Genomic DNA, 12,906 nt, shown 5'->3' with positions numbered 1-12,906 from the left:
TGCATTTAGTGAAGAATATAATTAAAACATTTCAAGCAAGCTTGAACTAAACATGTATTCTTTAGAGAATTGAGCATATGCCACACAACTATTCAAAGAAATCAAGAGTGATAAATCAAATACCGGATAGTGGTATCTTTGCAGGAAGATAGAAGAGTGAGAGAGAGGAGACACACACCCACAAAGGTACTGGAATATTCCAGGTATTAAGCTGGATAATAGCTTCATATGTGCTGATATGGTCTTTATAGCCCGATGAAAAGAGTGTGGGCCTTATAGTCAGACAAGCCTGGTGGTTCTCTGAAGAGAAACTTAGAGCCAAGCATTCCTGGATAATTCTAGTTGGAAATAATTTTTTCATTCAAATTTCCCATTGTACTTACTTGGTAAGGCCCTGAGGGGCAGGAATTGACATTTATATTTCTTTTTGCACTTTTTACTGCTTTGCACTGAGAAGATACTTAGCATGATGGTTTGACTCAATTGAAAGGCAAATCAGAGATTGTAGGTGAAGTCCATGGGGTACCTTGGAAGGAAGACATCTTACTAAGACCACATAATAAGACTTCAAATTTATTCTCAGTGAAAGTGTTAGTCACTCAGTTGTGTCCAACTCTTTGCGACCCATGGACTGTAGCCGGCCAGGCTCCTCTGTCCATGGGATTCTCCAGACAAGAATACTGGAGTGGGTAGCCATTCCCTTCTCCAGGGTATCTTTCTGACCCAGGGATTGAACCCAGGGTTCTTACCACTAGTTCCACCTGAAATGTGGGGTGCCTAAAATGAATATTGAATTTTCTTTTTGAAAGATCATAAATAATGGAAGTGATTTACAGTTGTTTTCAGTTCTCTCACAATACATTCAAACGTGATTTCTATCTTAATCTCAACATATGTTTTTAGTTGGTGTCCTAAGAGCCCTATTTGTTTCCCACTTTGCAGGTTATTCTGGACTTTATGAAGCCATTGAAAGTTGGGATTTCCAAAAAATTGAAAAATTGGAGGAGTATAGATTACTTTTAAAGCGTTTACAACCAGAATTTAAAACCACAGTCAATCCAGAAGATATCCTTCCTGAAATATCTGGATGTTTAATTAATCAGGAATGTGAAGAAATTATTCAGGTATTTTAATTAATACTAAATATTGAATTTGGGGGAAAATTCGACCATGAGGAATGTCTTCTGTTTCCTATGTTATTTTAGAACTGAGCAAGATCATTAAAATTTACTAAAGTCCTCAAATCTAAGGCACAGTTACCTAGAAGGATACTTTTATTTGTGATCTGAGTAATCAATTTGTGTCACAAATTTTTTTCAGGTTTGCCCTATTTTCAGTTAAAATTACTTTATTACTTTTGTGAATAATGTTTTATACAAATTTAAATAAAATCAAATAGTTTAGCAAATAAAAAGAAAAAAGGTTGTGGACTCCAGTGGTTAAGTATTCAGTCTCTGAACACAAATCAATTTTGTTAATCCAAGCTCAGCCACTTACTAGTGGTGTGATCTTGGGCACATTTAGTTTCTCTAAGTCTCTGTTTCCTGGATAAAATGGGAATAATAATGGTACCTTATTAGTAAGGTATTCTTATAGGCTTTGAGTGAGATAATATATGTAAAGTGCTTACATACCTCTGGCACATAATAGTAATTGCTCAGTGAATTTTAATTATCATGATTAATAATAAGAACCATGTAAGTCTCACTATCGAGAAAAAACTATTCATTAATATTTTGTTATATCCTTCCAAATATGCCTATGCCAGTATAGCCATATTTTGAATAGGTGTGAAATAGTTTGTTTTCCTGATATAGCTGATGTTAATACAATAACATCTCAGAGGAGGTAAGAACTCATGGCCTGACATGGTGATATCATGTGTAAGAGGACAAGGATAAAGGGAAGTGTGTCTTAAAAGATCAAGTTGCATGGGGGCAAGAACAGTCACGAAAGAGACCTAGTGAACCAGAGTATACAATGATTTTAAATTTGATAGTATTTGAATTGATGTTTCTTCAGTAAAAACTCATAAAATGAAAACTTTTGAAACACCTGATCAGTCCACTGCAATTGTCTTCCTTAGATAAGTTCCAACAAGGGGCTGATGGCAGGTGCAGAGAAAATGGTTGAATGCCTTCTCAGATCAGACAAGGAGAACTGGCCCAAAACTTTGAAACTTGCATTGGAGAAAGAAGAGAGCAAGTTCAGCGAACTGTGGATGGTAGAGAAAGGTAGGATATTCGGAAGGGTGTGAGGGTCTGAAAAGAGGCCCTCTTCATAGTTCTGCTTGGAGCTTCTTACATTCCTACCTGCTTTTCACTCACTGTCAGAAACATTTTCCCCTTCAAATACTCTTAGCTATATCTCTAGTGAGAGGCCAGTGTGAAGTTGAGTTCTGGGAGGTAGGTGGTTTTTTGTCTACAGAATTAGTTGGGTTGTATATATCCCCTGAAAATGGATCAGGACAAACCCTTTCATCCAGAATTAGCCTATCTGCCCAGAGTATTTGGGGGAAAGGCAGAGTCTGAGCTCACTCTCTGGGTTTAAATGCTGAGAGAAATAGCTTGAAAATTCTAGAGTTAAAGGTTCAAACTGCACAACTCACTGCCTTTTCAGAACAGAATCATCTGAGACACTATCTGGTGGTTCTCTTGCCTAGAATCCATCTGGAACCAAACTAGAATAAGATTAAAAGGAAGAGTCTGTTTTGATTAAGTGGCTGAGCTATCACTTGGCTTCCTGAAGCTAATAACATCTTCTCGGAGCATTATCTTAAAGGCTGAGTTTGGTAAACCATTTGAGGTCTGGTCTTAGCCTTTCAGAGTCTTCTTTAAGATTATAATTGTTTCAGAAATTATCTGTCTAAATACACATCTGGTGTCTTGGGTCAGGTCAGGAATGGAAGACAAGCGTGTTTCTGCTAATAGGGCTTGTCTTTGGTGTGGTTGTGGATCACCTAGGGATCTTGTTAAAATGAAGCTTCTGATTCAGTTGGGGCTCAAGTGTTTGCATTTCCAACAAGCTCCTAAAGAAGTTTCTGGTCTGTCTTCCACACTGTGAATAATAAAGTCCTAACCAACTCTGGAGTTCAGGCTTCAAATCGAGATTTCAAATTCAAAAAGATTTGTTTAGTTGTTTTAAAAGGTAGAGGGAAAGCTTATGAGATATTGTAATGGAAGTTTAAAATTTTATGACCTCTTTGTAGGGCTTTCACCATCAGGATCATAATCAGATAGAGATTATAAGATGTGTTTTGTTTTCATAAAGGTGCAGAAACTATTCAAATGAAAGATCTTGAGGATGATGAAATGAAAACTTTGGACGTACAGATTGTCTACAAAGAAGAACCAGAAAACCAGAATCTTAGCCAGAATTCCTGTCCTTCAGGTACTCAGCATTGTTCGTTCTCTGTAATGATGTTCTTGAGGTATTTCGTGTGGGGTCATGTCTTGCAGTGCCAAAAGTCATAGCCTAATGAAAAGGTTTTTAAGGAAAAATCAGAACGAAAAGAGAATATGTGTTAAAACAGATATTTTCCCCTACAACTAGAAGTACCATTCTCTCCCTGCCATAGCGCTTGCCAGCTTCTTCCTTTTTTTTCCCTTCTCCTTTTTGGTCTTTTTTTTATCACTAAGGATGTGCATGTCTACATTGAAAATGCAAATAGAGTCCTCCCAGAAGCTCAATGCCCGTGACATCTGAAATCGACCCTGCTTTCTAAAGAAATACTTCTGCTCTTTGTAAATCACTTGTTCAGTTTCCATGGCTGATTCATGTCAATGTATGACAAAAACCACTACAATATTGTAAAGTAATTAGCCTCCAACTAATAAAAATAAATGAAAAAAAAAAAAAAAAGATCCCAGGGCTGCAATGTATGTTGATAAGTGTGTGCACTGTACAAATGTGTGGGCCCTAGAGGTTGAGCTGGGGTGAGATCCAGCCTGCATTGTTTGCCAACGCAGTGCAGTGAGGGGCTATATCCTCCAAAAGGGAGTCCTTTCTCTAATTCACACAAAGGCACTATGAGTTAACTGTGTCCCTATAAGGCCCACTTCATGTTTCTAGAAGCATATTTTCATGAGGAGACCAGAATGCAGCATAATAAATTAAGTAAAGCATTATTTATAAAAGGGCATCAGAGAAAAAAAATAGGATCAATAAAGAAGTGTTGGAAGAAGGATGTGATTTGAGGATAAGAACAAAAGGTGAGAAATGATGGACTGTTTCTGCAACAAAATGATACACATTTTTGTCACTCCAGAATAAAATCAGTGAATGTCAATTGCTTTAAGTTTTCTGACAGGTAAAGGTCCTTAGCAAACTCAGTTAACCATTTAGAAATTTCCATTTACCTTAAAATAGGTAGGTTAGACTCAATAGATGATTTCCAAGGTCTTTCTAGCTTTTAACATTCTGTACGCTTATCTGTTAGTGAGACACCTCTGATTATTTTTTTAAAACTTTTGATTCTGTTAAGAGAGAATACCATGTGAGAGCCTGCGGAATTATAAAGCATGGTTGCTTGTTGGTAAGAGATTAGTTTGGAGTTTGGTAATTCAGTTTGGTGTTTTTCAAAGATCTTAGAAGGATTTGTTGTTGTTTTGTCTCACAGCATTTCCTTTAACCGGTGGCAATCTGTTTTGCCCTGTATTCGACTGAGCGACTTCACTTTCATTTTTCACTTTCATGCATTGGAGAAGGAAATGGCAACCCACTCCAGTATTCTTGCCTGGAGAATCCCAGGGATGGGGGAGCCTGGTGGGCTGCCGTCTATGGGGTCGCATAGAGTCAGACACGACTGAAGTGACTTAGCAGCAGCAGCAGGCCATTCTTGCTTTAGTTTCTCCTGATTAGGCTTCCATGATGATTTCAGAAAGAAATCTTTGTGGGTTTTTTTTTTTCCTATTTTCCTTCCTGCCATTGGTACTTTGCTGTTGAGGGAGAATTCTGTATTTCAAATCAGTGCAGAAGCTGGAATGGTTAATTAGAAATAAGAATTCTAAACTTTATTAAATGAGGTGTTTCTTGCTAGAGTCATATTTCTTGTCCTTTGGAAGACAGTGTTGACTTGATTCCTCAGAGTGGTCACTATTTGCTAACTTAGTTTCTGTTGTATTACAGGAATGCCTCCTACTTATAGCCCATTGAAACCAAGAAATTACCAACTAGAGCTTGCTTTACCCGCTCAGAAGGGAAAGAACACAATAATATGTGCTCCTACTGGTAAGCAGATGCAATTACTGAAATAGTTTATTTCTCTGTTCGCTTCCTTTTTTTCACTGGGACCAAGTAGGCAAGTCTCAATTGTCTCCTTGTTCCATTTATCTTTTGAAAAAACCATTCTATTCATGTAGTCTCCTGTTTTCAGGGACAGGAGGAAGTAGAGAAAATGCTTTCTTTTAGCTTCCTGCAGTCCCTGGCTGTGTGCGAGTGCATGTTACCTAGGAAGTAGCTTGGTGTTTGAGTCAGAGTGTAAGTTCTTCAGTTGTTAACCCACCCCCATCATCTGTTTACTTGTCTGTTGTCTTTCTCTTTATATGTTAAAAGGTTGTGGAAAAACCTTTGTTTCACTTCTTATATGTGAACATCATCTTAAGAAATTTCCGCAAGGACGAAAGGGGAAAGTTGTCTTTTTTGCTGTTCAACTCCCAGTGTATGAACAGCAGAAATCTGTCTTCTCAAAACATTTTGAAAGACTTGGGTAAGTATGAGTTGGTCCAGCTCCTTTTTCTCTAGGTCATGTAACCGATGTGTTTTCTGCTTTGTTTTGCTTTTGGAAAACCATGATTCAAAAAACTTATAGTAGATTAAGCTTTTTTATAATTTAGATATAACTCCTTCATGGATACACCTGAAATCCTAAACTCCTTTGATTAGCTCTTGTAGAGTGAGTAAATGACTTAAGATAAATTTTATATTTAAATGGCACATTTAACTTTTTAAATTATTTTATAATTTATTTAATATTACTCTTTTCTATTTTCTTTCATGGTGGCTTGAAAGAATTATGGTTGGTCCTCTGTATCTGCAGGTGCCACATGGAATATATTCTATTAATACTAGCAATTCTTCCTAGATTACATTTATTGATCACTTACTATATGTCAGAGACAGTAAAGAATCTACCGACAATGCAGGAGATCCTAGTTCGATCCCTGGGTCGAGATGATCCCCTGGAGAAGGGAATGGCTACCCACTCCCCATTCTTGCCTGGGGAATCTCATGGACGGAGGAGCCTGGCAGGCTACAGTCCACGGGTAGCAGAGTCTGACACGACTAACACTCTCACTTTTTTCACTTTACTATGTGTCAGGCTTTGCTCCAAGAACTTAGCTTTTCTGCAAATCCATTACTTTTGGACTTAGGGAGAATTTAATTGACGTTCTGATCTTTGTGGTTCCTTATTCATATCATGGCTACTAATGGGACATTTCTGTCATCTTCCAGGTACAAAGTTGCAGGCATTTCTGGAGAGACAGTTGACAGTGTCTCTGTGGAACAGATTGTTGAGAACAATGACATCATCGTTTTAACACCACAGATTCTTGTGAACAGCCTTAAAAATGGGACTGTTCCATCACTCTCCATCTTTACTTTGATGATATTTGATGAATGCCACAACACCAATAAACACCATCCATATAATATGATCATGTTTAATTATCTAGATCAGAAACTGGGAGGATCTTCAGACTCACTGCCCCAGGTATGTCCAAAGTCAGATGGATTTCTTTCTAAATCCTATTTACTTACCCTTGTGGCCATATCGAGGATGTCCTTCTTAGATCCTTGCATACTGTACAACTCTTTAGGTTAATTTTGATTGATTCATTCATTTATTCACTTAACAAATATGTATTAGGTACCTCCATGTGTCATGCCCTGTGCTAGGCACTGGGTCACAAATAGAAAAAGATAGTCCTTGCCTTCAAGCAGCTTAAGTTTTGTGGGGAGCCAAATATGTGAGAATTATGTCATAATTTATGGTAATAACAGACAATGGAGTTGTACAGAAAAGAGATCAAAACGATCTTAAATGTGCTATGAAAGTAAAGCGAGACCTTAATAGAAGATAGGATAGGTAAAAACTAACAATAGTTTACAAGGAAAATAGCTGGATGGTTTTCAGTAAAGGGTACTGTGTGTCTAGAGCCACAGGGGTATGAAAGTGCATAGGGGCTCGAGAAGCTTAAGTTTTTTGTTTTTGTTTCTTTTTGGCTGTGCTGTATAGCTTACGGGGACCTTAGTTCCCCAACCAGGGATTGAACCCAGGCCACAGCAGTGGATATGCTGAGTCCTAACCACTGGACTGCCAGGGAATCCCCAAGAATCATGACGTTCTTAATATTGCCTGAGTGCAGAGTATGAAGTTGTGGATAGCCACCAGAGGGGCAGGATGGGACAGAGGGAATGACTGACAGAACAGGAAGCCAGGAGAGACCAGAGGGTGTGGGATGAGTAGATGGATTAGTGCAGGAGAGCGGACGAGACGCTATTTTTGGTGTCATCAGAGGGGAGGGGCTGAGAGGAGTCAACACAGAGAGTAGTTTATACATGGGGGCAGGAAGGATATGGAATCCCTGGCGTTTTCTCTTGAATGAAGGAAAGAGAGATGGTTCACTGAGAAAAATCAAGATGAGAATGGAGGTGGGAGCTCAGGAGCGTTGAGAAAATTTGAAACGGGAGACACAACTGAGAGGAACACAGATGGACGGCCTGGTGTTACTGAGGCCGAATGAGGTTGGAAACCATGCCTCTGGTTCACCTGTCTCACATTCGTGTTGCATTCTCTAGGCTTAACAATTAACCATTTAGGAAGCACGGGTGAGAAGAAATCCAGTATGGTGCCCAAAATTCAGACAGAATTTAGTAGAAATCACACTCTTTCAGTTTTTTAGAATAAAATTGATAGTTAACTAGATTCCTTGTTTATTTGAATGATTCATTCAGTCATTCAATATTTGAGTGACTATTAGAGGAAGAAATAAGTATTTAGAAGACCATTAAACTAAATTCTTTACAAATGTCATCTTATTGAACTCACCCAGCTACCATTTTTTTAAAAATTGAAGTTAATCACTTTTTAAAAATTGAAGCTGTCATTTTTTAAAAATTGAAGCCTATTTGATTTATAATATTAATTTGTATTGTATTAATTTCTGCTGTGCAGCAAAGCAATTCCATTTTATATATATATATATATATATATATATACACATTCTTTTCATATTCTTTTCCATTATGGTTTATCACAGGATATTGAATATAGTTCCCTGTGTATACAGTAGGACATTGCTGTTTATCCATCCTACATATAATAGTTTGCATCTGCTAATCCCAAACTCCCGTCCAGCCCGCCCCCACTGCTCTCTCCCTCGGCAACCACAAGTCCGTTCTCTATGTCACACAACTTCCAGTTTAAATGGCTAAAGTTTTCCAGCTTTACAGAGAGATGAAGACTTTTGTCCAAGACACCCAGCCATGTGACACGGCTGAGACTGAAATGGGCGCATGTCTGGTTTTAGTCGTTGCCCTTTTCAGTGTATTGTTGCGTGTGTCACGGGGCAAACGAGGGTAAAGACAGAGAAGTCCTGCCGGAAAGGGTTCCTTCTCTGGGCTTCTGTGCTGATCTGTGTTCAGCTGCTGGGCAGTGGCTCCTGCATCTACTCAGTGCTTCACCTAATGGGGACCTTTCCATTTTTGATGTCGTAGAGAATGTCAGAAAAGAAAAGTAATGTTCTTGTTCTTTATCTGAAGTTAGTTTTAAAAATAAAAACCCTACTTTAGCAGGAAAGAGTTACATGAGGGATTGTGGAAACATCTTGCTATTTCCCAGACATCTGACAATTTGGAATGCTCCTCACAGGTCATTGGGCTGACTGCCTCAGTTGGCGTTGGAGATGCCAAAAATACAGCCGAAGCCACAGAATATATCTGCAAAGTGTGTGCTTCTCTCGACACATCAGTGGTAACAACTGTCAGAGACAACTTGGAGGAACTGGAGGAGGTTGTTTATAAGCCCCAGAAGTGTAAGTGGGATCCAGTCACAAGCCCTTTGGGACTTTGTTACCCTCTGCTATTCTTAGTTCAGGGTCATGTAGATGAACACTGAATTTTTACCCTTTTTCTGTTTAGAGGAAAATATTTAACTGCAAACTTGGAGAATAATCATATTTCCAGCTTCTCTCCCCAGCGAAGCTCAGGAGTGGCCTGTAGAAAGCAATCATTCTTACTGTTCATTTCCATAAAACGTAACTAAGGTACTGGCAGTGAGAGAGGTGCTGAGAACACCTTAGCATGTACGTGGCTCGGTCCTTCCCGCCTTCTGTGCCTGAGGATGATACTGAGTTCCTATCCATTATTTGAATATGTATCTGGAATTTTGGTTGAAGTGAAAGTGTCTGAACTCATCCTGTCTTTTCTCAAAAGATCAGAATATGATTTGATTACCAAGATTGACTAACAAAGATTGATATTTCTTGAATATCGATGCTATACTAACCCAGCAAGGGAGAGAGGGTACGAAAGACACATATAACTTCACCCCTTGCTCTCTAAATAGCATACAACCAGATGAGTACAAGGCAGAACAAACACACTTAAGACAGTCAGGGCGCTGGCTATAAGGAATTTAGACAAGGTACTCAACCTACAACTTTTGATGTCGAATACAAATTTCTTTGGGCTTCCTCGATGGCTCAGCAGCAAAAAAAAAAAAAAAATCTGCCTGCCAATGCAGGAGACACAGAAGATGCATGTTTGGTCCCCGGGTCAGGAAGATCCCCCGGAGAAGGAAATGGCAACCCACTCCAGTATTCTTGCCTGAAAAATCCCTTGGGCAGAGGAGCCTGGTGGGCTACAGTCCAAAAGAGTTGCAAAGAGTTGGACAGGCACAAATTTCTTTATCATCTGGTCTTTCCCATGCTCTGAGCTTCATCTCTTTTACCTCCCACAAACCCAACCAAGTTGCAATTCTCTGGGCTCCTCGAATGGAGGAGGCATGTGTATTCTCTCTCTAAGCTTTGTCCATCCCAGCCTTTGCATATGACTGTGCTCCCTCCTCCCTGCCTCTTCCCCTATTTATCCGATGACATTGCTGCCCCGGGAAGAATGAGAGAAGCCTCCCGTGGTCCATGGCACTTTGCACATACCGTGTCACAGCTCTCTGCCTGGTCACCTGGCTTGTGTATCTTTCTCTCCTAAAAAGACAGCCTTCTCTGGAGCGCAGAGCATGTTCTTTTCAGCTATCACCAGAACACAGCATGTTCTGTGGATACTGCAAAAATGAATATTTGGAACATTGTGAACACCCCTAGGGATTGGGTGGGAAGGGAGAAGATCAAAGAACAGAGACAGGGCTTAAAATATGGTATTTGCAGAAACAAGATGGATATCAGCCTAGTCAGAGCAGGAACTCTGTATTGAGTTAACAGGAAAGCCTGAGTAACAAGTTGAATTAGGGAAAGGAAATGGCAAACCCTCCAGGATCCTTGCCTGGGATATCCCATGAATAGAGGAGCCTGGAGGGCTACAGTCCGTGGGGTCATGAATGAGTTGGATATGACTTGGTGACGAAAAAGCAGCAGCGGGGCAGTTTTGAGGGGAGAAAACAGTCCCAGGAATGTAGAGGCGCTCGCCAAAGGCCCCAGAGCTTTTGATTGCAGAGTCTGAAGTGTGACTGAGGACTCCCAGCTCCCAGGCCTCTTGATTCTGACCTCTTTCACCAGATACGCATGTGGAAAGCTAGAATCTAAAATTTGCCTGAGGGCTTCCCCGGTGACTCAGTGGTAAAGAATCCGCCTGCCAATGCAGGAGACACGGGTTCAATCCCTGGCCCGGGAAGATCCCGCATGACATGCAGCAGCTAAGCCCTTGCACCACAACGACTAAGCCTGAGCTCTAGAGCGTGGGAGCCGAGGCTACTGAGCCAACTGCTGAAGTCCGCATGCCCTGGGGACATGCTGTGCTCCTCAACAAAAGAAGTCACCATAATCAGAAGCCCACGAACCCGAACTGGAGAGTAGGCCCTGCTCGCCACAACTAGAGAGAAGCCCATGCAGCAATGAAGACCCAGCACAGCCAAAAATAAATAAATAAAATTATTTTTAAAAAGAAGCTGAATTAGACCTGGACCATGAAGAGTGTTAGAATGAGTGCATTAAACACTAGGGAGTGGCTGCAAGGTGTCTTGAGTATTCGTTTCATCGTTCAGATGCCTGTGAGCTTGGGGCCTCGGGCTTTACGGAAGAAGTGACAAAGGCTGAGAAAGGTTTGAGACACCTGCTTTCACCTATGATGTGTTCTTCCTGAGAAATACTAACTTTCCTTTGACGGCTCTAGTTTTCAGGAAAGTGGAATCACGGACTACAGACAAATTTAAATGCATCATATCTCAGCTGATGGCAGAGACGGAGGCTCTGGCGAAGAGTATCTTTGAAGAACTTGGGACCGTAACTCTTGGTGAGAATAGCCTCATTTTGTCTTCTCTCCCTCTGGGAACAGCCATCTGTTGTTCACTGGGGTCTTTTTGTACTTTTCTTAGTCCAAATAATGTCAAGACCATACCCAGAGTTTGACTTTCTTGTTTATGTTATTCAGGAGGCTTATAAGTCCTCCTTTATTTTCTCTTGCTTTTTTTTTTCCTTTTTAAATCCAAAGTATATCCACCTAGACACACACACCTGAAAAATACCATATTTAAATCAATTCATTGCTTTCTTGACCTTCCAAATTTAGCTTTTCATTATATGAATGAAACCACCATTGCCCTGAAGTCCTGGATTCAAACCTACGGGTGACCTTTGATTCTTTATTCTTTTGAGACTCTCTTGAAGTTGCCAAGTTTGCTTCTCCTTTTTTAAATCAAGTAATTAATTGACCGGGTATTGTGCCAGGTACTATGCTAGGTAAAGGAAGCACCAAGATTAAAGACAGTCTTGCCTTCAAGGAACACACCATCAAACAATGAGAATCAGATGTGAATAGTCGCCCTGTGGCAAGGCAGGGTTACACACTGCTATTATGGGCACTCAGGGGAACTTAGGCCAGGGCTGGGCCGTAGGGAGGGCTTCCTGGGGGAGGTAATGCGTGAGACAGATCTTGAGGTCAGCCAGGTTAAGAAGGAGAGGTGATCAAGTGAAGTAAAAAAGACAGCAGTTGCAGAGGGAAGAGAGCACAGTGAATTTTAGAATCTGCAAGCTTTCATGCTAATTCTAACAGGGGACTAGTGGGAAGGAGAGTGGGGCTGGGGGGGAGGCCAGGGGCAGACAGTGAAGGTGTCCTGTAGGCCATGCTGAGTTTGAATTTTATCCTAGAAGTGGGACTTTCCTGGTGGTCCAGTGGCTAAGACTCCACACTCAAAATGCCAGGGGCCTGGCTTCCATCTGCCAGGGAACTAGATCCCGCATGCCACAACTAAGAGCCAGCGCTGCCAAATAAATAAATAGATATTCTAAAAGCAAATGGGAAGCAACGCACAATTTTGAACTGATAAGTTCTGTGATGAGAAATGAAGAGAGCCAAAGTGAGGCAGTGGAGATGGGATAATGAAGGGAACAGGCTCATGGAAACAGAAGTGTTCAGATTTAAGAGCTCACTGGGTTTGGGTGGGAGTGAGCGAGTGAGCGAGTGCGGGGCTTCTCTCTGGGCACTTGTGTGTGCACCGGCAGGTGTTACTGGTTTCAGAGCAAGGAGCAACTTTGGCACGTGCAAGTGAGTTTAGAGTTTTGGAGATGTTGAATTCTTGTCTCCAAGGTAACTTCTATGTTTCACCTTCTCTCACGCTTAATTTCTCTTCTTTCTTTCACAGCTTGATTTCTAACAACTTATTCTCACAGCTGCTTTGCCCGCCTCTACCCTCTTTCCCGTCGAACCCCCATTACCCAGCCTGAAATTACCCAT

General features: G+C 40.7%; 1 protein-coding gene across 1 annotated transcript in view; it reads left to right on the top strand.

Moving 5' to 3' along the window:
• Nucleotides 1-12,906, top strand: part of LOC122452766 (antiviral innate immune response receptor RIG-I-like) — a 145,555-nt gene that overhangs the window by 84,892 nt on the left and 47,757 nt on the right. The window contains exons 4-10 of the mRNA XM_043486405.1: nucleotides 2,087-2,234; nucleotides 3,271-3,390; nucleotides 5,128-5,229; nucleotides 5,554-5,707; nucleotides 6,454-6,712; nucleotides 8,873-9,035; nucleotides 11,347-11,466. Coding sequence (XP_043342340.1) covers nucleotides 2,087-2,234; nucleotides 3,271-3,390; nucleotides 5,128-5,229; nucleotides 5,554-5,707; nucleotides 6,454-6,712; nucleotides 8,873-9,035; nucleotides 11,347-11,466 — 1,066 coding nt within the window. The remainder of the gene's footprint in view (nucleotides 1-2,086; nucleotides 2,235-3,270; nucleotides 3,391-5,127; nucleotides 5,230-5,553; nucleotides 5,708-6,453; nucleotides 6,713-8,872; nucleotides 9,036-11,346; nucleotides 11,467-12,906) is intronic.

This window comes from Cervus canadensis, chromosome 14, assembly GCF_019320065.1.
Source record: "Cervus canadensis isolate Bull #8, Minnesota chromosome 14, ASM1932006v1, whole genome shotgun sequence".
NCBI lineage: Eukaryota > Metazoa > Chordata > Mammalia > Artiodactyla > Cervidae > Cervus > Cervus canadensis.
Note: the sequence above shows the minus strand (reverse complement) of the source record. Positions and strands in the feature narration are given on the sequence as shown.